General features: G+C 35.5%; 1 protein-coding gene across 3 annotated transcripts in view; it reads right to left on the reverse strand.

The window, feature by feature from the left end:
* Positions 1 to 24481, reverse strand: part of LOC129938776 (uncharacterized) — a 41819-nt gene that overhangs the window by 3978 nt on the left and 13360 nt on the right. Inside the window, exons 2-13 of one of the 3 annotated variants that reach the window (XR_008780481.1) lie at positions 18521 to 18695; positions 18214 to 18444; positions 17459 to 18138; positions 17279 to 17399; positions 17012 to 17214; positions 16717 to 16937; positions 11231 to 11417; positions 9675 to 10893; positions 9246 to 9614; positions 9033 to 9179; positions 8907 to 8962; positions 13 to 171 (exon numbers count right to left, since the gene is read on the reverse strand). Coding sequence is in view for 2 of the 3 variants with exons in the window: in XM_056046516.1 (XP_055902491.1) it covers positions 13 to 171; positions 9033 to 9179; positions 9246 to 9614; positions 9675 to 10893; positions 11231 to 11417; positions 16717 to 16937; positions 17012 to 17214; positions 17279 to 17399; positions 17459 to 18138; positions 18214 to 18444; positions 18521 to 18688 (3705 nt within the window). In the remaining variant the exon portion in view is untranslated. Of the gene's footprint in view, positions 1 to 12; positions 172 to 8906; positions 8963 to 9032; positions 9180 to 9245; positions 9615 to 9674; positions 10894 to 11230; positions 11418 to 16716; positions 16938 to 17011; positions 17215 to 17278; positions 17400 to 17458; positions 18139 to 18213; positions 18445 to 18520; positions 18696 to 24481 lie in introns of those variants that run through there. The other 2 variants (XM_056046517.1, XM_056046516.1) reach the window with 2 other exon arrangements.

Raw genomic sequence — 24481 nt, forward strand, 5'->3', positions numbered from 1 at the left:
TTATGAAATTACCTCAATTGTTCCTGTTTTCAAACCCACAGCAAATAGGGAGGCATCGGATGAGCTTGTCAGGCAAGTTACCTCGTCAGTCTCTTCGAAATTATTGTTATTCGAATAATTCGTGTAAGGTATGATTTCTAGGACATCATCGTTTGAGTTGATTTTGTAGACCTACGAAATGTTTATTTATGAGATATTTTTTAATTAGATTGAAAAACAATACAAATGAATTTAGATATTTTGGTGGTGACAAACTGTGTTGCAGATTTATGAATGTGAGACGTGAGTTAATTAAACACAATGAGCAATTAAGTGGTATTGCTTTTTTTAATTTACAAAAAAATCCGATTTTTGTCATGGCATAACATTTTATTAAGATGGAAATTGTTAAACAAAATTAATGTGTTGTTCATGTTGATTTTATTTAAAAAATATATATTATTTGACGGAGAATATGTTAAATTATTGCATGATGGCTTTCTTCGTAAAATTGATCGCTTTCTTTAATGGATGCGTTTCTGAGCTAAAATATTTTTAAGTGCTCTATCTTTAAATGTTGTCCGTCGAAAAAGCTAAATAACATCAAATACAATTTTGACCATAATAAAAGGAGCATGTTTTATAACTGAAAACTTGTGCTCACTTCTTAATGAATTCAAGGTAGGAACAAAGACATATTCTGACCACATGCCTCTTGAAGTTACGTTTTACTTGCACGAAAACCCACTAATTAGCAGCATAACACAGTTGAGCCTCCTACCGAAACTACTATGGAAATATAGTTTTCGAAGATCTTATCAAATAAACCTTAACAAAGAAATCGTAGATCTGACAAATATTAAAGCGCCACCGAATATTGAAAGCCTTACAGAAATACTGAAAAAAGCCGAATCTAAAATAACACCATTAAATAAAAATGGTTTGATTTAGACTGAAAACGAGCTAGATATGCATCTTTTGCATTTCTCAAGCTTGTTAGAAAGAACAACACCAATACGTTAAAAACACTTTATGCAGAAGCAAAGCAGCGTTTCAAAAACGTATGCCTTTCCAAAAAACAAGCGTTTAACGAGCAAAACATTGCCCTTTTAAACAAAGCAAAATGACCAGCACAGTTTTGGAAAGCTGTTAAGAATGTCAATGGTAGAAAAAACAATATCGCAATATCTTGCAAGCGGAACAACTTAAAGATCACTTTAAAAACTTGATCAACACAACACAAATCACCATTTCAATATACAGCACCCTGGATTGTTGATGAATTCCTAGATTCACCGATAACTCTAGATGAGATTCAGAATGTAGTCTTTAACTCTAAAAATAACAAAGCCCCAGGAGACGACCGCATTTCATTTGAATTTTATAAGAACACTAAATAAATACTTCAACCAAGCTTTATGTTGTAGTGCTTTTTAAAAGACTTATTCAATAGATAAGGAGAAAATCATTCATGAATTTCAAGCGGGCTTCAGGAAGAACTAATGCACAATCGACCAAATATTGACGCTAACTAACATGGTTGAAACCTACAAGAGGAACCACAAAAAGCTTTACGCATTTTTTATAGATTTTCGAGCAGTATTTGACTCTGTTACTAGAGAGGCGCTTTTCCATAAGCTAAATGGATATGGAATATCGACAAAAGTACTGAACGTTTTCATCAGTTTGGGATGGAAAATTCTTGTCCGAAGGTTTTGAGACTACAATGGGTGTGAGCAATGTAAACAAATAATGTAGCATCCGTTTGAGATGGAAACTTCTAGTCCGAAGAGACTACAATGGGTGTGAAGCAAAGCTGTGTATTGAGCACATTACTCATTATACTGTATATAAACGACATAATGAAGATCGTAAGAGGTGGGATTGAGATAGACCGAACTTAACAGAACCTTTTGATGTCAAAAAAGGCTTTAGACAAGGTGATGCGCTGTCATGCGATTTTTTTAACATCGTGCTTGAAAGAATAGTGCAGAGCTCACACGTCAACACTAGAGGCACTATCTTTCAAAAGTCTGTCCAATTACTGGCATATGCTGATGACATTGACATAATCGGAAGAACTCAGCGTGATGTCAATGGGGCTTTTGTGAGTATTGAGGCAGAAGCGGCAAAAATGGGTTTAACGGTTAATGAGGGCAAAACAAAGTACATGCTGTCGTCTAGAAAGGACATACAACACCGACGTTTTGGTCAAAACGTCACAATCGACAGACGTAACTTTGAGGTAGTCAAGGACTTCGTCTACCTAGGCTCCGCTGTAAACGCAGAAAACAACACCAGCGCTGAGATCAAACGCAGAATAACTCTTGCGAACCGCTGTTTCTTTGGACTAAGAAAGCAATTGAGTGGTAAAGTCCTCTTTTGAGGGACCAAAGTGTTGCTATATAAGACCCTTATCATCCCCGTCCTGCTATACGGTGCAGAAGCATGGACCATGACAAAAGCGGATGAAAGCACCTTGGGTCGCTTCGAGAGAAAAGTTCTTCGTGTGATCTACGGTCCCGTATGCATCGAAAGGGAGTGGAGGAGAAGATGGAACGACGAACTGTACGGGCTGCACAGCGACGTAGACTTAGCCAGAAGAGTAAAAGTCCAACGACTAAGATGGCTTTGTCACGTAGAGCGCATGGAAACCAATGCTCCGGCCCGGAAAGTCTTTGAATCCGCACCCACAGGACAGCGCAGTAGAGGAAGACCGCGGATCAGGGACGGGTACTGCAACACTTGGGATCTCTTTGTAAACCTAACAAAATCCAAAATAATGATATTTAGAAATGGTGGCGGAAAATACAGTCGAAATGAAAAGCCGACTTTGCAAGATAAACCCATTGAAATTGTTCGAGAATACAAGTACCTTGGAGTTCTTATCACCCCTAATGTTATCTTAAACAAACATCTTAAAAGGAAGTTATCTGAAGCTAAACGCGCGATTTGTTCAGTTTGTGGCAAATGCATAAGTAATAGACATGTAAGTCACAGTGCTAAGCAACAGCTATTCCAATCGACAGCATCCACAATTTTTGTATAGGCAGCCCAAGTGTGGGGATACTGTTCATTTGAAGCAGCAGAAGCAGACAAATTTCTGCGCTACTTTCTTAAGCGAATATTTAGATTACCAAGTAGTACCCCCAATTACATGCTACATTTAGAAACGGGAACGGCTTCTATGTTTTTGAACGCATTAAAAATGCATTTCAATTACATGGTAAAAGTGATTGCGATGGAGGAAGAGAGGTTACCTAAAAAAGTCCTTAAGCATATTATAAGAACAAAAGGAAATCTAATGCAAGAAGGGAAGCGCCTAGCTTCAGAATGTAGAGTAGCCCTTGACATTACACCAGATCTTAATTCTGAATCTCTAAAAAGACAGTTTGATAACCTATTAGAAAAAACTAGCAACACTGTATATCAAAAATATTTCAATGAAGCCCAAGCTTCCCAGTACAAACATATCTTTTAAACTGCTATATAACTGATAAAATAAGCACTATTTTTAAAATGAGAGGAGAATTAGTTAATTTAAATTACATTCCACACCGACCAGAACTACCTATATTATGCAACATATGGAATATGAAAGTAAGGGAAGACGTTTTACACTTTCTAGCAATATGTTCAATTTTACAGGTAATTCAAAAACAATTTCGGTTCTTATGTTCTGAATGACGTTGCTGCCATCGATTTATTAAACGGAGAACAAGGCTGGGACCTATTGTACAACTACACCGTAAGCGCACTTCACTATAGAAAACGCATAATCGAGTGTGACTTCTAATCCACCCGTATAAATTAAAATAATATAAATATAAATCATAGACTTAACATTTTATTTTAATCAATGCCAATCTGGTAGACGGCCTTGGGCCAAACCAAAATAGACTTAGAAAACTAAAATTGCTTATAACTTTTATAATGAAATAAAGTCAATATTACTACTACTACTACTTTTAAGTTTTTTTTTTTACTTAAGTGAAGCTAAGATGTGAGGTTAATATGCTTCCAAACTTTAAGATTAAGAGTGTTATGAGTAAACAATCAATATGTGCCATGCAGAGCAAATAGTTGAGTTTAGGTAATCAAAATAATAGGAACACTAGAAGAAACATTTAAAATAGTTTTTTTTTGGTTAAAAATTCGAATTTGTATATAATTAATCTGGAACTAATTTTGAAATTATGTCCAAGTTTTCTTTTAATATGCCGCATAGCATCTGATTCCTTCAATCTAGTGCTTGAGGTGATATCCAGCATACCCAGCTATTGAGAGAAAAATTCTTTGGCGGATTGGACTGCATATTGAAGTCATTTCAGTATTGTAGGTGAGAAAATAGGCAGAAGTGTTATAAGAATATTACTTAATGTAATGCAAGAGAGTTTGACATACAAGTCAGCTATAGAGACTGACCTTAACGCCCAATGTCTATAGAAGGTGACATTTTGTAAAAATATAGTACATAAACAATTAGTTCAGTTCAATTTTTGTTATGGAATGTGGCATACAATTCCCAAGAAAGAGGTCAGTGGCTCTATGAAAATATAATTAATTTCAATTAATTAATAGGAATATTTTTCAGCTAAATATCGAATATTTTTTAGATTAGATAAATTTGTATTGCTCGTCTTAAAAAATTTACATTTTTTACAAAAATCAAAAAAAGCATTGCATTCTGCCGTCTGCCTAGTTGACAAAACATAAATTGGAAACTTATTTTTATGAAATATATGAAATAAATAAACGAATTAGGTACATGATTTAAAATGTTTTTTTTTTCTTGAACGGTTTACTATTGAAATTAAATATTATCTTCAGAAACTCTCATTAACAATTCTCCCCCTATAATTAAGAGCCAGTTTGCAGTACATACACATTTTTTAACGTCGACTTCATTCAACAATGATACAATTTCATTTTCGTTCGTGTGTCTTTAAGAATTGGACATTTATAAATACATCTTCTCTCACTTATAGATTACATAAGGAGCATAATCGCTAAATCCTCCCTATGTGGAATGAAGTTAAGAGGTACGAGTTGACCACGCAGCTTTACCATCATCGAAATCTCATATACACTATGTTCATTACGGAATTATTTTTTCGCCTCCAAATTGTGAGTGAGTAGACTGTAAATTGCTCTGTGCAGAGACCCATTTGTTTCATTAAGGCATTTTTTCCATAACATATCATCCACTTTTGCAATTAGGTGGTACAGTGATTTTTTCCATTTTACCATTCCGACCTCTCTCGAATAGTTTGAAATACCACCATCTTCGGTAACCGGTAATTATCCATATTCTTGATTTTGCACACATAATCAATCTGTATTCGAAGTGTGCGTACAAAGAGTGGCTGCAGTCCCGTTTCCAACATAACTATATAGTTTTGGGTATTTGGTGGCAGCCGGAAGATCCTTTTAACGTTGAAGCCTAACAATTTTTCCAGATTTTCTTCATATTGCTTCGCTCCCCACACTTGATCTGCATAGAATAAGATTGATTCTGCTAGTCCCTTAAAAACAGTGTACTTACTGTGTGCGATATTTTTGTTTGAGAAACACCTACTCCAAGATACGCTGATGGCGACTTTTGCACTTGTAAGCTTTTCTCTCAGATGCGTTTCCATATTTAAATTTTTTGTCAACCTCACTCCAAGGTATTTGAACTCTTTGACAATCTCTATATTTTCACCATTGTAGTTTCTTTTTCATTAAGGCAGTTTCTACCTCATCCGTTCTTGGTATCATGATCTTGGAGTTTTCCATGTTTACTATTAGGTTCTATATTTTACAGTACTCAAAAATCCGGTTTATCGGATGTAGTGATTCTGGAGATGACGCGAGAACCACAATATCATCCGCAAACAAGAGTGCTCGATACCAGCAGGTAAGAAATCGACTAAGTCTTCGATAAATAGAGCGATTAGGCTTGGAATCATCGTGCAACCTTGTCTAACTCCTGATTTAGTTCTAAACCAATACGACCTTTTTGTACAATTCCAAACTGCTGCATTAGTATCCATAAACAGGCTTTGCAGGACTCTTCCAAATTTTAACGACATTCCCATACCAAAGAGCTTGCCTATTCACCGTGTCAAATGCAGACTTAAAATCCACGAAAAACGAGTATAACTTCTTCCTTCTTCTTATAAATGAATTCGAAATGCTTTTCAGAACAAAGATATGATCGATTGTTGAGTAACCGGATCTAAAGCCTGCCTGAGATTCTTTCAAAAGCTTATTTTCTTCAATCCATTAATTAAATTGTGTTTGCAGAACATATTTTATAACACGCATTTAAAAAGGATATTCCTCGATAGTTCGACATCTCAGACCAGCATTCTTTTTTGTGGATCGAAAAAATATTGATTCCCTAAATTCTTGAGGAATCATACCCGTTTCCAACACCTCGTTGTAAACTTCAGTAAGCTTACTTATTAACTCAACGGTTCTATACTTAAAAAATCCACTGGTGATCCATTGGAGCCTGCCGCTTTTCCATCCTTGATGTGCAAAATGAAAGTTATTTCCTTTATGAATTGGGTTTAGGAAATGGTCTACCAAAAGCAAGAGGATCAACTTGGAATTGATTTTAAAGGTTTTAACATTCAAATTGTTTACCAACTTTCAAAAGTCCTTCGTGTTGATACAATTTAATAACCGTCTAGCTTCTGTCTCAAAGTACTTTTTTTTCTTTTGGACACACAAGGTCTTGTAATAGGTGTTTGCTTGAAGATATTGTCTTTTAAAGTGCTCATGGCTTGAGCGACGATAAGCTCTTAACCATCCAAATGTTAATTTTCTGGCCTTTTTACACTCTAGATCAAACCAGGGCGTTATAAAGCTATCGTGTGCTTTCCTTATACTGCACAACGTTCTCGGATATGATGCTTTCATGACCTGTTTTAACTGATCCAGGTTATATTGCTGATAAATTTGCAGGGAAGTGTTAAGATTTATTTGGTATTGAACTCTATTTTTTTGGTATATTCATATTAAATATAAACAAATAAATTTGATTGAGAGTTTTTCGGTTTAAAATCAAGTGTTCTTATTTTTTGGCCATCCTTTTATAAAGCAGCAATTGGACTCTAAAATCTCGACAGCTTCATAAAAATTATAAACGAACAATTTTAAGAGTTGATATATCACACATGATATATCACGAGCATAATTGGCCATAAATAAATGCTTCTATAAAAATCTTACAAACCAGAATTATTATTAAGAGCATCATTTAAATATCGTTCTTACTTCCTAAAAGGTCCTCTTATTTTTAACCGTACCAAACAATTTTTGTATACATTTCAAAATGTAGTTTATTTAATCTAAAAATGTAAATAAATCATATTTTTGCTGGAGAATCTTTTTCATTGTCTGGATTAATAATTTTTGTAAAACCGCGAACAAAATATATTTGTTTAATAACTTTCAGGATATTTATTTTTCACAAAATTATCTAAAAACAACCTACACGCAATAGCTATAAACCGCTTTAAACTAAATAAGGTCCAACGTTCATCTAACCTATGTATATGCGGATCGCTTTGCACGACCCTATCTGCGTCACTGGATACCCTGCTCTACCAAACACATCTTGATTTACTTAGCAAACAAATAACTGCAAGATCAACTATTCGCCTCAAAGCTACATTGCAGTGGGTTGAAAATAACATTAGCTACTCCATAAGTCTTAAGTTTTTAAAATCAATTCGAAAGCATACAGACTACACCATCCCTCAACCGCAATTCGACAGAAACTTCCAGATTTCTATAATTTCCAAATCTTTCTGGAAAAGGATTCAGTCCACTTTTACACAAATGGATCAAAAAGAAATGAAGGGGTTGGTAAATTTTTGTACTCTGAACGACTGAAATAAAGTCTCTCATTCAGCCTTCCCAATCATTGTAGCCTATTCCAGACGAATTCTTAAGAGAAGTCTTGTCCTGGCTTAAAGAAAGTGTAATATCAAAATCGATATCCGTATTTTCTCAGATAGTAAGGTCGCTATTAAATCTCTGGACTCTGTTACCTCAAACTCTATTACAGTCCATAACTGTCGATCATCTCTAGTGGATATTGCACAACAGTTTAAAATTCACCTTTGATGGGTGCCGGGACAAAGACATAAAGGAATTTTAAATCAGAAACAGTACAGTACAACCCATTCTACCACGTTTACTTAATGCTGGCATACCAATCGCTACCTATAAACTATTGCTAATTCAACACGCTATGAAGAAGGCAAACATCAGGTGGAATAAAATCACCACATGTCATGTCACGAAAAACAACTGGCCTGCACTAAATTCTTGCTTGCTTGCTATTTCTAAGTAGGTCGCATATAAGCTCGATTATATCTAATAGGAAGGCACGCCACTTGGCTAAGCGTGTTCTACTCCAGTCACGGACAGCCACATTAACCTTACCTTTAAGACATTTAAAATTACCCCTATATCAATAATATCTTACAAAAGTATAGTCAATCGAATAAAACCAAGTTTTGTTTCTATTATTTTGGCCATGGCTGTACTTGCTGTATGTATATAGGAACACAAGTAAAAAGAAACGTAAACGAGTATGAAATGAACTTAAAGACAGACTTTTAAAATTTTGTATGGATGTTCTTGAGACTAGAATCATGTGAATGTGAATCACACTGAAAGGCGAAAGGACACACAAGATTTGGTTTTTGCTTATTTACAAACTTTAACAACCCAAAGTAAAGTTAATTTATGTGAACTCGAGGGAAATTATATGACGAATATTATAATTATTTTGATTAGAAGAGTGCAGCAACGAAAACACAAAAACATATTCCAATAAACATTCAATGTTTTAGTATAATTTCTTTCTTTACAACAACTTTGAAAAAATGCTTTTTTATTTTTCTTTCCCTTTTTTTAAACATTACCTTGTTTGATAATAAGAATTCTCACGTTTAGACCTAGATGCAGGAAAATATTCTTTCTTGATTTTGTTGTCACTTTTCTTGCTTCTTGTTTTCTTTAAAAAAATATAACTCTTTTTTTATACTTACAAAAACTTTGAAATGAATCGTAGCCAGGATTAAATAATTATTTTTCAAATCACAACCACCCAAACGGCCCTCACGATCTGAAACAATCAGTTTTGGAACATCTCTAAAAGTGTTCAACAATTTTAGTCCATTGTCAGTTCCTATAACCTGCAGACGAATTTTGAAATTTAGGAATTAAAAATCAAAGCTCAATCTTTTGATGGTTTTACTCACCATAAATTCTCCAAGAGGATTCATCAGAATTAAATACGATTCCCTGATCGTAAAACACTTGTAAACATCAATATTGAACACTTGGTCAATAACTTCATCAACACCAGCGTTTTTAAGTCGAACAATGCTCTTATTGGCAGCCTTTGCAGAAGCAACCAAAATACTTTCATTTATCAATTGCAAGAATGTTATTCTTTCAGTCGTGAAACTCGGTTCGAAAACTTCTTTTGTGATATTGAAAATCTCTCCATTTTCGTATGCGCAATAAGACATCTGATTGAAAGCAGTGATTGCTGTTATCTTCTTGGGAGTTTCTGGCGGCAATGAAATGGACCAATTTTTTGTGTTGGTAGTACAGAGCTGATGGATCTATAATGAAAACATTCCATAAGAGGTTCAAAATTTGAAAACTCATACCACAAGACTTACCCGATTCTTAGAATCGACTGCAAACAATAAAACCGAATCTGAGTAATTTAAATCGAATAGTTTGTTCCCCTGCAACCAAACATCGGGTTCAAGTTGAGGCTTATTTGTTTCTTGAATGCATGAAGAGCGATGGGACCATACGATTGTGTTGTTGTCCAAAAGTCTCAGGGCAAATAAATTCAAAACTTTTGAATTTTCCGATCCACATACAACGATGTACTTGAAGACGTTATCATCCAAAGGAAATATGTCCACACAAGTAATACATTCACTTATGTTGCCCCTCAAGACTTCGGATTTTTGATCGGTATTGAAAACGATTAGACCTCGCTTCGTGCCGAGAACCAAATAACAGCCATCGGGCGAGAGTCGGGCGCATGTAAAAGCATTACCGGAATCGTTTTCGTTCAAACTGTAGACAGTTTCTAGCTTCCCATTAAGAAACTCAAATTTCTGCTGAGGGAAACTCAGACTCAAAACCTTGTTGCGACAGACAATTATTACGTAAGATATTAAATTCTTAACGTATTCTCCCACGTACACCAAAGGCTGCAACTGTGGCCAGTCAAAAGAATGCGCTGTTTGGGAACCATCGCGCAAGTTGTAAATATGCAATTTCCCAGAGTTACTCAACACAAAATAGTACTTGTCAAGTATCTTAGAAACGTAACAGATTTTCATCACCTTGGTTGGTAGAAATGGCAACATTTTCAGCTCAAATTGTTTCTGCTCAGAATTCCACGAGTAAATGCATATATCGCCATTTGCGAATGCCAAATGCAAGTCTATTATACCAGCAAAATGAGTTTCCACGTGGAATGCTAAAATAGCACCACGATTCTTAGTTTCTATTAACTGTTTGCATTTTCTCTTCATCATTTCTGGACTCTGGATTAGATTGAGAGGATTGACTTTCTTTCTGCTGTTTCGTCGGCGATTTGCACTGCGACGACGATCATCAGCTATAGACCAGAGTTTTAGATTTCCCTGAACGTCCAGCGTTATGATATAATCGCCATGCAGAATGAGTTCCATTTGGATGATTTGATGCTGATTATCGGTTAGGTAAACTGGTACACTGTTATAATCCAACGATAAGTCAACCAAGAGTATGTCATTGTTGTCGAGAGCTATGGCACAAGTGTCCGGTTCGGGAAGTTTGATTAACTTGGGTTTATGTGGTAGGCAAATAATTTGACGCCGCTGATGGAAATGACCCCTGAAAATGTAAAGTAATGAGAAATATGTTTTACTCAATTTGAAAGTTATTTTATAGATGAAATATTTTTTGGCTTCATTAGAACTTTTGGGTAGTTTTTGTCTATAGTTTGATAGTTGAGACTTTTTTAGGTTTGGCAATTCATAATGAATTTTCCATCGCCTGAATAACGTTTCCAAATCGTGGAATTTTACCTTAAAAAAGCGATATGTCAATGATTTATGTCCAAAAGCCAAAACAACCATTTGGAACAAGTTGTTCCAAATTAATGATGAAATGATGTTTACAAATAAATTGAAAGTTCTGAAGGTCTTTAAAAACACCCCCCGATACTTACTTTTCGGTGAACCATACTTTGTCAGGGAACTTTGTTGCTTGTTTAACCGCTTCTTCATAAACCAATCCATCAGCCATGAGGGCATATTGTAGAAGACATGTGTCCTTTGAACGGAAGAGCATTTCTTCAATGCTGGGTAGAAATTTTAATAGTTCATTGACAAGCTTGTCTTTAGATGAATCATTGTCTGGAAATTAAAAACAATTGATAAATGCTGTTCAAATTGAAAAAAGGATTTTTTTTTAAAAAACCAAAATCTAAATTTGTTTAAGAATTAGTTCTTTGGTTTTGAAGTACCTGTTTGCTTCATTTTGCTTAATTATTTTAAAATATACAACTTGTAATTAAAGGAACAAATCTATTTTTAATTTAGTGCAAGAAAATAAATAGTTACTTTGAAAAAAATCCGAAAATGCGATTTGTGTGGAGATTGGTGCTAACAACTTATTTGCATACTTGACGATATCTATGATATGGTACTTTCTTTAAATATCCTTAAGAGAACTACAAAATGGATAATGAACATGATCTCTTTGAATATTCAGCTTCGTGGGAATTTTTTAAAGAAGGTAAGATGAACAATTGGTTTCCAAGTGTTTGGAGTTTTTATGGTGCTGGCCTCATAAAAGACTGGCCAACAAAATATGAAAAATGTATTTAAACTTTAAAATAAATATATTTTAACAAAAAATGTATGTTAACTTGGATTAAATGGATTTTCCTTCATAGATTATATTTATTACCTATTTAAAAAATCATAGAACTATTTAATATAATTCTGTTCATATTTCAGATTCTTAAGGCTGGAAACACCAAAATCGAATTTTGAATATGGAAATTCTAGTGATGCTGAAATTTTAGGCTTTGCTAATATAGTGCTTTTTAATATAGTGCTTTTGCTAATATGGTGCTTTTGTAGTACCCGTGGCATGATGGTTAGTGCGTTGGACTGTCATGCAAGGGGTCTTGGGTTCAATCCCTGCCTGTGCCACCTTAATTTAAAAAAAAAAAAAATTTGCACGGGTACTGCCTCTTGCGAGGAATTGACAAATCCTTCAAGAGTAATTCTTGTCATGAAAAAGTGCTTTCTCAAACTAAAATTGGCCTAAAATTGTAGGTCCCTTCTATTCCTGACAACAGTACTCGCACACAGGAATGGTTGCGAGTTGTAAGTCACTAGGCCCTGGTTCACAACGGACTGTTGCGCCACCCCATTTGATTTGAATATAGTGCTTGGTTTAAAAATCCCTTCCCCTTCAAACTTGTGGTGATCGCAGCTTAAGGTCAAGCTATAAACTTCTGTACGCGACACCTTATCGTCAATTTTTATGCATCTTATCTGACATTTCTCAATCTTAACAATGGGTAGGTTCAGACAACATAAGGGACCTGAAAGTAGGGCAAGTTTCTAGCATCTGATTGGCCAGCTGCCAAATAGTTGGGCAGGTTCAGGCGAAATAAGAGACCTGAAAGCAAGGCAAGTTTCTAGTATCTGATTGGCCAGTTGACTGGAAAGTTAGTTAAGAAAAATCTCCGATTGATGACATTTTTTAATTCAACAGAAAGCTGAACTTTATTACTCCATGAATTGTGTATTTTTTGAACAATTCAATTTAATCTTTTGTGTAAAAGATGAGTGTTTTGTAGACAATGTTTTTGATAGTTTTTGTACAATGAACTAAAGGTAGAGGTTAGTGAAGTAAAGTTCCAAGTTTAAAGATTATGACAGTCGAAAAACTAACTAGTTTCCTTGGTCAAAGTGTAAGTTCAGAGATTCCAGTTGACTGCTAATGTTGTCTGAACCTGCCCATTACCTTTCAATTTAGGCAACTTTAATGGAAAGTTGACTGAAAATTTAGTCAAGATAAACCTCCCTTACTATCAAGTCAAGTCTACTTTTGTCAAAATGACAATTAATCATGTCTTTTCATTCAACTGAAAGCTGAACTTTATTACTATATGAGTTATTTATTTTCTGCACAACTTTATTTGATGTTTTCTGTAACAAGGTTCCTTGTCAATTTGGAAAATAAATAAGTTTTATTTCTTTACAGTAAAAAATACAAATCGTGATGACTTTTAGCTTGCCTGAGGAGTGTTTTGTAGACAATAATGTTTTTGGTAGTTTTTGTACTATGAACTTAAAGTATAGGTTTGTGAAGTAATGTTTCGAGTTTAAAGTTTATGACACTTGCAAAACTAATTAGCTGCCTTGGTCTTAATTTAACTTTAATGAACGCACTTGACTGCAAATGAAGTCCCTTTTGTTGTTTGAACCTGCCCAATCCAGCAACGCGTTAAAGATATTCAGGCTTATTATGAAAATGGGCACTCAAATCAAAATGCATATCGTGCAATTCGTGTTTTTTGGGACAATTTAATCGTCGAAATGTGCCTACAATCGAAAAAATTTGAGCAAACCGGGTATGTAAGAGATGTGAAAACACCAGTGCATTCTCCTACAGATCATACTGCAGAAAATATTGCACCGCAATTCGTCATAACGCTGATCGTTAATGAACTTTATGCATAAAGACTTGCATTTTCACGCTAACAAGGTACAATCGACTCAAGAACTATAGCCTGTTAACCATTTCAAACGTGCGTCGTCTATGGTTATATTGCCATACGGCTAAGAAAACAATGGCTCTTTTCCGTGACAAATTCAATGGATGTGTTATTCCACTTGGTGGCAATATCATTGGCCGCCAAGATGATGTCATTTAACACCGTTGGGCTTTTTCTTTTGAAGTTATTTGAAAGAAAAGATATACAGCGATAAGCCAGCAACAATTCATGAGCTAAGGGATGAGATAATTCGGCACACTAACGTCACATAACCTCAAATATGCTTCAGCGTCATCGAAACTTTGGACAATCGGATGGATGTGGCATTTGTCAGATATTTGATTCCATACATAATTGAACCATACATTATTATCATAACAAGAAGAAATGACAACAATATTTTGAACAATTTGTGTTTTATTTAAAATCACCATCGGCCCTTAAAATTAACCACATCTAACCACGCTTTAGTTTATTTTTTAATCCGCTTCCTGGTACGTCTGCAATTTCAACCTTCGGTGGACATTGTGCTTTAAGGTTAGCTTCTTGCATAATAAAAAGAACCATTAAAAAGCTGACTTGCTTGATGCTGCTTAGTTTATTGCTGTTTAGTTTAGTTTATTTCATCAAATATAATTATTAATTTAAATACAAGTATTTGTACAAAAATAATAATAGTAGCAATAGATACGTCTTAATTACAAAACAGATTGCGATAACAGAGCAGACATAATTTTTTTTTAAAAACATCTCTTGAAATATTAGAAAAAATATCTATAACCTCAACAACAGAAGTAGTTTCTCTTTTGCAACGTGCAAACGGTTCGTTTCTACTATAATTTCTTCTATGAAAAGTCTCTCGCAAATGAAAATTAGAGCGGAGTAGAGTAGAAAAGTATTCGTTCTAACAAAAAAGAACATTTGATACAATTGCTTATTAAATCTTTTACAAACATTATTGAAAAATATTTGTTCCTTATTTCAAGCGTTTGAATGTCAATAAGCGGGCATCTAGATAGATAAGCTGGTACTTCCATATTTCAATTTAATCTATAGAAAGCATACCTATGTAATCGATGTGCTTATTAAACGAACACTTTTCATCCAATAGAACTCTCAAATCCTTTTTTGCCGTAACCCTATCTAAATTCGTATTGTTGATAGTATGATCAAATATGATAGGTACGGCTCTGACATTTGGCAACATTAATGAACAAGTTGTTAGATTCACACCATTCGGCCAGTTGTTGGATATCCTCTTGTAGATACAGACAGTATGTAGAAGATTTTATGAACCGGAAAATCTTGACATCATCGACATACATAAGATACTTCGAATATTTAAAATTTACCGGAATTTCATTTATAAAAAAGATAAATAACAAAGGGCCAATATGACTTCCTTGCCGAACACCTGAAGTTACATCAATACTTTTGGATTTAAACTTTCCCAATTTTACAAATTGAACCCGATTTTTTAAATAGGAAGAAATCCATTTTATGAAATTAGAATGGAAACCAAGTTTTGAAAGCTTAAAAATTAGTATATCATGATTAACTCTATCTAAAGCTCTTGCAAAATCTGTAAAGATAATTCAGTCTGTAAACTATTTTCGAACCAACAAAGTACAAAATAACATAGCAATGAAAGGTTTGTAGCAGTAGATCTTCCTGAACCAAAACCATGTTGGTATTCGGATATTAAATCCTTAACAACAAAAAATATTTTTTTACGGACCAGCATTTCGAACATTTTTGGGATCACTGATAATTTGCAGATAGGCATATAATTTTTCACATTTTGTTTCGAGCCAGACTTAAATATTGGAGTTATATAATAGATCTTTCAATAGTCCAAAAACTTGTAACTTTTTAAACACTGATTGAAAATCAAGCTGAGCGGTAATGATAAAGAAACAGCGTAGTTTTTTAGTGCAACAGGGGCTATGTTAACTGGACGAACACTTTTATTTACATCAAGACTGGCTAGAGCTTCAAAAACAACAGAAACTGCTTAGTCCATACTTCCAATATCAATAGCATAAGATGGCGAATAATCAGAGGGTTCACAAGGAGCAGAAGGCAAATAAACAGATTTAAAATAATCGGCAAATAAATCGCATATAACGTTAATATCACTATATACACAATTGGAGTACTTCATACAGTTTGGAATCCCTAAAGACTTTCTTTTAATATTAATAAATTTCCAGAAAAGATTCGAATCTTTACTAATTTTTGATTCAGCAGAGAATACAATTATTAAAAAGAAAGCTATAAGTCATATATGGTGAATTGAGTTTTTTATAGCAGGAAAATCAGTCTTATCGATATATGCTTTACTCTTTATCCACAAAAGTTTATCAAAATGTCATTGCAGACATTTTCATGTCATAGAGATTAGCTTTAGATTTTCTTATTAAAGTTTCTCTGTGTCTTGAATTCATTTAAAAGGAATATATTAAGTTTTCTTTGAATTTTTTAACTTGTGTGACATTAAGGTAACATTCTTGCAGAACTTCATGCATTAGTGATTTTACTAAACGATATTGCTCTAATATGCAAAACCTACTTTTTGTGTAGTTTTCCACTGCACCAATTAATGTGTAGCAATTATAGATTGAAGATCCTTCCAACATTTAACCAAAAAAAGGACGAATGCATTCGATTTTTCTTGAAGTGTTCCTTATATTTTGACGATCTAAACTTTAAGTCTCTGTAAATATTACTAAATTCACTGCATGCCACATATCGTCTAGCTTTACTTAAGTGCAACAAAACAATAAAACTCAAAAATGAAAGTGTTTATATTATTTTAACCATAACTGTATGGCTGTATATGAAGATTTGTTTCTTAACAAAATAATGTGTGCCCTTATTAAAATGGAAGTTTAAACAAAAAATATCTTTTTACTTACTTGTTATTTCCGTTCTGAAATAATTTAGATCACCGATAGTATTGGCAAATCCATCTGAGCGTAACTTTTCTCCCAGAAATCCGAAATCCAAAAACAGTTCCGGAAACAACTCCAATTGTCCAGACTCTCGAAGATGATATCCAATGCAATGATAAAAATAATAATCATTGTTGAAGGAAAACAAATCAAGATCTTTTCTGTTTTCCAATACTTCAACAATTCTGAAAATATTTCAACGTCATTTTTTTCGAATTCAATAAACTTGGATCTGATAAATTAGAAAATTAAAACATACTTATAGTAGGATATGACACTTTTGTGTAAGGCTTGCCGATCTATGTCTTGAATGGTTTTCAAATACGAACTATAAACGTATGGCAAAACACAGGCAAGACTTTCATCAGGCAAGTATTGGCGATTTATCACAGAGTATTTATCGAATTTGGCAATCATATCCATCGTTTCACGTTCTGTCTTATACCACAAAGCAGCAAGTAGCTGAAAATAAATGTTTGATTTATAGAAACACAAATTAAATAATATCAAAAATATAACTATTTACTTTTGAGGGAATTTTAATTGAATGTGGAAAAACAGCTAGCGTTTTATATAATTCCATTTCTTTTGGCTGCAATACATTCAGCGATAATTCAACTACTCTTGTGAACTTATTATCAGTTATCCTGTCGATAAATTGAGATTAGAACAAAATAATTCTTTTTATTTTGAATATCAAACTCACTGTAAGTTTTGCAAATTTTTTATCCATTCAACCCAATTGCGTTTCTTGTCAAGTTTCAAATTATTGGCAATGATACTCAATAAATACGGATGCCCATTGCTTTGAAGAAATATATCTGAAGCATCTTTTGGGAAAGTTTTACGCTTACGCTGTAATATTTTTTCAAATAGCTGATAACATTGCGCCGTCGTGAGTCCCCGATCAACGGAAACGTGTGCAGTTGTTGATTCCGACAGAGAGTTGGTAATTTGTCTGTTTTTTGTTATGATAAGCGTCTTACAGCCTAAATTAAAGGTCTTCAAAGTTTTTGAGTTCACGACATTCGATAGAATTAAGAGAGAATCCTTAAACTTGTCATGCTGCAAACGATCTCGAATATATTGTTGCAAGTGAAGAATTTTATTTTCAACCCCATCTAGCTCATTTGATGGATGCCACGTTGTTGTGGAATCATCTTCACCTATCAGCAATCGAAATTGCTGCAGCGATCTGAAGTCCTCCTCACGACTATTGCAATTTCGAACATCAAGCCAAAATATATTCAGACCCATTGCTTGCATGATGCTGTACTCCGAGCAGACATCCACAACAATCCATTTTTTGCCACAACCTATTTCACCACTGACAACAACATAGTTGAAAGGTTTTAGTTTCTTCAAAGCCAAACGAATAGGCCAATACTGTTGAGATGGAAAAATAGATTTTAAATTAAAATGAATGTTTGATAAAAAATAAAAATAAAAAGAAAAACTTACATATTCCATTCGATGGACATTGAAGTCGGAGTGTTTTTGTAAATCACTTCGAAGCACTCGTACGGCATTTAAATACTTTTCGGTTTTCTTTGAAACGCACATACGCTCATTGAAGACCTTATCACTTAACCACCAATACCATTGTTTGATGCATTTTAAAAATTTCTCCGCATAGACTTCATTTTCGTACAGAATCCAAAACAATTGTAAATTTTGTTTCTTTTCAATTGACTAGAATGGTAAAAATATATTTTTTTCAGTTAGTGTCTTGAGTTTGGTTTGATTTTGAATAATTTAAATTAATTACCTCATCCGCAAGTAAAAGACGCATTTCATCCTCACTGAATATGTAGCGCACGAAATCTTTAACATCGTAAAGGGAGAACTCGGCCATGAAATCAGCCAAGAATACTGGAAGAACATCTCGAAGAGTTGTGGTCTCTATTTCACTAGAACTGCGGCTGTGGAAACTCATGGTGGAACTGTTGAATTAAAAAAAAAAGTTCTTTCAGTAAGTAAAATCAAACAACTTCATTGTTTATTAAACTTTAGTTTGAGAAATTGGCATAAAAGAACTATCCTCTTACTTTTATGCAGAGTTCAAGGACAAAATTAAATAAAAGAGCTCCTGAACTTATTCTTTATCAGTGTTTTTTTTTTGTTTGTCCAAACGAAAATGCAACCCGAACCACAAAACTGTTGTGGAACAAGTAATTTTGTATTTTCTAAATTTAATGGTGAAATTGTTTGTAACCTTGATTCTTGTGCATAAGTTTCTGTAATCTTATCAAATGCATTTATTTTGTTTATTAATTTGTGATATAGGTAAATTATCTAATCAGGAATCATTGCGATACTAATTTTTATTTTGAATTTGATTATTTAATTTCTTGATAGGTTTTTGAAAAAAAGTACCCCTACGCCCACCTAAAAGGTCATTTACCTCTAGGTGATTAATTTAATTTGATGACAAATAAATATGATTAATTCTTTTAAATTTGAACTTACGTACGTTCGGGATCCCTTTTTTCGTTGCTCATATATCAAGAACCAGCAAAGATATCGAATTCAATTAAATTTAAATACTAAACATTGTGACGTCATACCAAATTGGTATGAATAAACCCCTATGATACACCCCTATAGGTTCCAGCTAAAAATGTACAAATGGTATGCAATCAAAAATTAAAAATCTCGGCGGCGGCGGCGGTGACAAATGTGTTGTTTTAGTTGTGTTGATTTATAAAATAAAACTGTCAGTTAAATATCCCTGCAGGTCTTGAGATATGGCAGAGAAAAAAGGATGTACGGAAGTACGGTAAGCATCGGGAGCATGCCACCGCCTTCGAAGTGGACATTCTATCCCAACTTCCCACTTCTTAGCCTACCCTTGTGTGGTGATATTTATACCAGACTCTTGAATAATGCATATTATCGAGTTCATTGGAAGACCGCTGTGGTTCATTCTCTCCCCAAAAAGAGAAAGGACAACTCCAACCCGTCAAATCTTCGGTTGATAAGTCTTCTTACGAGCATTAGCAGAAGATCATCAATATTGCTCTGACAAACTATGATTAGTGAGATTATTCAATCCCATTCAAATGATCTTCGATCATGGTTGATCTTAGCCACATTTTGATTATTCTCAAAATGGTAAAAGTTCTTTTAACCGAGCTGGTGGTGAACGTTTAAGAAATGGCAATATGAAAAGCAAGTTTCTTTCTCGTTTAAAAATCCATTGCTTCTTGAACGACATCGCAAAAAGTCCAGTCTTTTGGAGATCTTTTTTGAGATATTTTTTAACTTTCTAAAGATTGTACCACAACTCGGCCTCCTCAACAAAATTTTGTAATCGGGAATAAAACTCGACAAAAAATTGTGTTTGTATGTATCTCATGATCGCTGAGCTGATAAAATGTATTATCGTTTTAAAATATACCAGTAAGAACATAGTAATAGTAGTAATAAACCATTTTGTTTCTTATTATAATGGGCTTTGAGAAAGCCATTGCCTTAATAATTAACTAAATATCTTAAAACTTGGCAAAAATCCATGTGCCTCAATGTTTAATCTGCTCAAAAAAAATCCTTAAAGTTTAAAACACTTATGTAAGTCGTCCAACAACGCTTAAAACCCTATGCCGACTACCCAGTATCAAGTGCAGATTCAAGTTTTGTGCAATGTCGTCCCGATTGTAAGAGAGTCGCTCTTTTCACGGTTATTCGTCCGACGTGGTAGATAAGCGGAACTGACAATTTATCCTGTATCAGACTGCATCTATCTTAACTGAGGAATGAAACCGCTCAAGAATGCACTTTCACAATATACGTTGTTAGGATAGAACGCCCGAAAATAAAATTGTTGGTCGAGGACATAGCTCTCCCAAAGTGAACTCCAACGAGTTTTATCACGAAATTGTCAATTCTGTTGATTCGAGACCCGTTGGATTAGTAATAAACGTAAGAAGATTCGGCGGTTCCTTACAGCGTCGTTAATACTGCCGCTCGAACACCCAAAACTTTTCCATCTGGGAAATGGAAACTTAGAACCACACAGGACATGTAGCAAACTACCTTCACTCTGAGTTAAAACAGCCATTTCGTCAGACCGAAGCCTCCTCTGGCTCTGATTTAACTAATTACCGAGGTACTTCACTACACTCGTTAATCGTTGTCCGTTAAGATCAACGATGGTCATATTGCGAAAGAGCCCGGAACAAAATGTTCTCTTTCTCCAGTCGCGGCACTCACACTCAGTATCAATCTATTTCTCCTTCTGGTTAGTAACTTTTGTAGGGTTATTCGTGGAAGGGCAAGATAGTTTAATAATGTCTTCAATATATGCTATAGTATTTTGGCACTTTTAACGTAGGTTCCGTTCTAAGTTTTCAGCTTTGTTCACTTTCCACCTTATTTTAAGGAAGTTTTAAGACTGTTGAATCCGCTTGGTCTAAGTGTTTAAACTCAAATTCGACTACTATTGGAATATGGTCAGAATAAGGAACTCTAACGACCTGCTTAAATAGAAATCAAACTTCCTTTCACCAAGCAATAATCGACTATTGGATGTCCTTGCTGACCCCCAAATTTAAACATTTATCCGATTCAAAATTTAAGCAATACAAATCTACAAACGGGATGAAAATTTATCGTATTGTACTTCCTGATGTAAAGAGCATTTAAGACGTTGTAGATTCCTTAAGCGAACATGTGCATTCAAGAGGACACAAGCGTCCACAGGTTATTCGGAGCACAGGCCTATAAGGAGCGGTTTATCCGGCTTCCCGTCCTTGGAGTTATACTAAGGATCTGGCACTCCAGGTGGGGGGTTGTGCCGTCGGGGTGACTGCCTGACCACGTAAAAAATTCCTTAGTTGCGAAGCACCAACAAGCCTCGAATACAGACAGATTCACTGTTGTTAACCGAACCAAACGAAATAAAGACAACGAACTTCGGATCTGTAAGTGTAATTTAAGGTCCCTTAACAGACCACGTATTAGCGGAAGCCCTAAACTGTTGCAAGGCAGATATTACCGCATTCCAAGAAATGCGATGGGATGGACCGTGCAAACGCAAACTAAAAGACTGCGATATATACTACGGCGACTGCTACCCAGAACAAAGGCAGCGTCTATTTGGGTGTGGATTTGTTGTTGGAACTAGACTCAGGCAAAAAGTCTTAAGTTTCAACAGTGTGAGCGAGCGCATCACAAAAATCCGCATCAAGGCTAAATTCGCTAACATAAGCCTAATATGCGCGCATGCCCCAACAGAGGAGAAATATAAAGACACCAAAGACATATTCTTCGAGGTCTTGGACAAGACATATGAGCACTGCCCTGGCTATGACATTAAAATTGTCTTAGGAGATTATAACGCCAAGCTAGTAAGAGAAGTCATCCTTGGTGGCACAATCGGGAGATACAGCTTACATGTCCTTTTCCGATCGAGTCTCTAATAAACTCTTAAGGAGTCCTATGCTGCCTGCATTAAGCATTGAAAACCAGTGGCAACATTGCCTTGCAGCCATCAGAGATGCCGCTTCCGTTTCACACGCTAGGTTTCACACGGCCACCACAGCAAAACCCCTGAATTGACGACGAATGCCGGCAAGCGCACGCAGCGAAACAGCAGGCATACAAAACGGCGCGCGGCGCTGCACAGGAGGACCAGAGCTGCTCGCAAGCTCCACGAGCAGGAGAGGAGAGAGGAACACCGGCTTCTTAGATGGAAAATAAAGAGAGCATGAGAAGCACGCAATCGAGGAGATAGAAGGATGTCACAACAGAAATGAGGTACGTAAATTTTAAAAAAAGGTTAAAAAAACCTCCCAAGAGTACCAGCCACCGAAGGCTTTAAGGACGATCAGGGGAACATCGTAGTAGAACCGCAGTCTATGTTGAGAATATGGAAAGATAACTTCTCCAAATTATATAACGGAGATGACGAACCGAGTTCCGCTGTAAGGGAGATAGAACCACTCGGCGACGATCAACAATTCCGCCTACCCGACTTCGACGAAGTGAAAATATCTATATCTAAACTGAAGTCAAACAAAGCTGCTGATGGGGCTGACGGCATCGCTGCCGAACTATTCAAAGCTCAAACTCATCTGCAAAATATGTTCGGAAGAAAGGATGACCGATGAGTTGAAACTCAGCATAGTTTGCCCGATACATAAGAAAGGAGACCCTCTAAATTGCACCAACTACAGAGGCATCAGTCTCCTTAACATTGTATATAAGATCCTCTCTGCCGTATTATGTGAAGGTCTGAAGCCGTTCGCCAACAACCTGATAGGTCCTTATTAGTGTGGCTTCAGAAAAGGAAAGACCACTATCGACCAAATATTCACAGTACGACAGATCTTGGAAAAAACCCAGGAGCTTCAAATCGATACCCACCATCTCTTTATCGATTTTAAATCCCCGTATGACAGCATCCACAGGAAAGAGCTCTACAGAGCTGTCAAACTTATCCGTTTGTGCAGAATGGCGATGGAGAATGCACGCTGCTCTATCAAGTTCCGAAAAGATCTTACCGATGGCTATGATGTCAACAAAGGTTTTGGACAAGGCGATGCACTGTCATGCGACTTCTTCAACATCGTTTTGGAAAGAATTGTGCAAAAATCAACCGTCAACACTAGAGGCACAATCTTCCAAAGGTGCATCCAATTACTCGGATATGCAGATGATATTGACATAATTGGAAGATCAAAGCGTGATGTCAGTGGAGCGTTTTTAAGCATTGCGACGGGAAGCAAAGAAGATGGGTTTAGTGTTCAATGAGGGCAAGACCAAGTATACGCTGTCATCAAAAAAGGACATTGAAAAACGACGTCTTGGACGAAACGTCACTATGGACAGCTATAACTTTGAGTTAGCTAAGGACTTTGTCTACCTAGACAATGACACCAGCGCTGAAATCAAAAGAAAGAATAACTCTTGCAAATCGCTCCTTCTTTGGACTTAGAAGGCAATTGAGAAGTAAGGTCCTCTCTCGAGCATCTAAAATTACCATCTATAAGACACACATCATCCCGGTTCTTAGTGATGGCGCTGAGGCCTGGACCCTGTCAAAGAAAGATGAGAGCGTCTTAGGATGCTTCAAGAGAAAAATTCTTCGGGTGATTTTCGGTCCCGTACGCATAGATGGGAATGGAGGAGAAGATATAACAACGAACTGTACGGGCTGAATTAAATTCCAACGGCTTAGATGGCTGGGTCATCCAGAGCGAATGGACATCAACGATCCAGCTCGGAAGGTCTTCAAATCCAATCCCGAGGGACGGTGCAGTAGAGGAAGACCACGACTCAGATGGCGCACGCAGGTGGGTGAAGACCTCAACCAACTTGGCGTGCGAATCTGGAGACAGCTAGGTAGGGACCGAGCCGGCTGGATACGCATGTTGGTTGAGGCCCAGATCCGCCCCGGCCGACTTAAGTAATTAAGTAAGATTCTTTAAGCATGTCAAAAACTGACAACGTCGGTATGAAAGTTCATAAATGATAAGGTACTCGTAGTTATAGTAATCGACAAAATTAACATCCGGAGATTTACATAATTAAGTTTTACAATCAATGCGAAAGGACAGTCGATCGAGTTGACTCACCGGTAGTAAAATTCTTACTTACTTACTTAATCGACAAGATAGTGTTAAAAATTATCTTTTTAGTTAGTAGCTGCGCAATTTAATTTCATTTTATTTAGTTTCTTTTTCAAACGAAATTTAAATTCCAATGCTAACCAAATTTTAAATAACTT

The sequence above is a fragment of the Eupeodes corollae genome, chromosome 1, assembly GCF_945859685.1.
Source record: "Eupeodes corollae chromosome 1, idEupCoro1.1, whole genome shotgun sequence".
NCBI classification, from domain to species: Eukaryota; Metazoa; Arthropoda; class Insecta; order Diptera; family Syrphidae; genus Eupeodes; species Eupeodes corollae.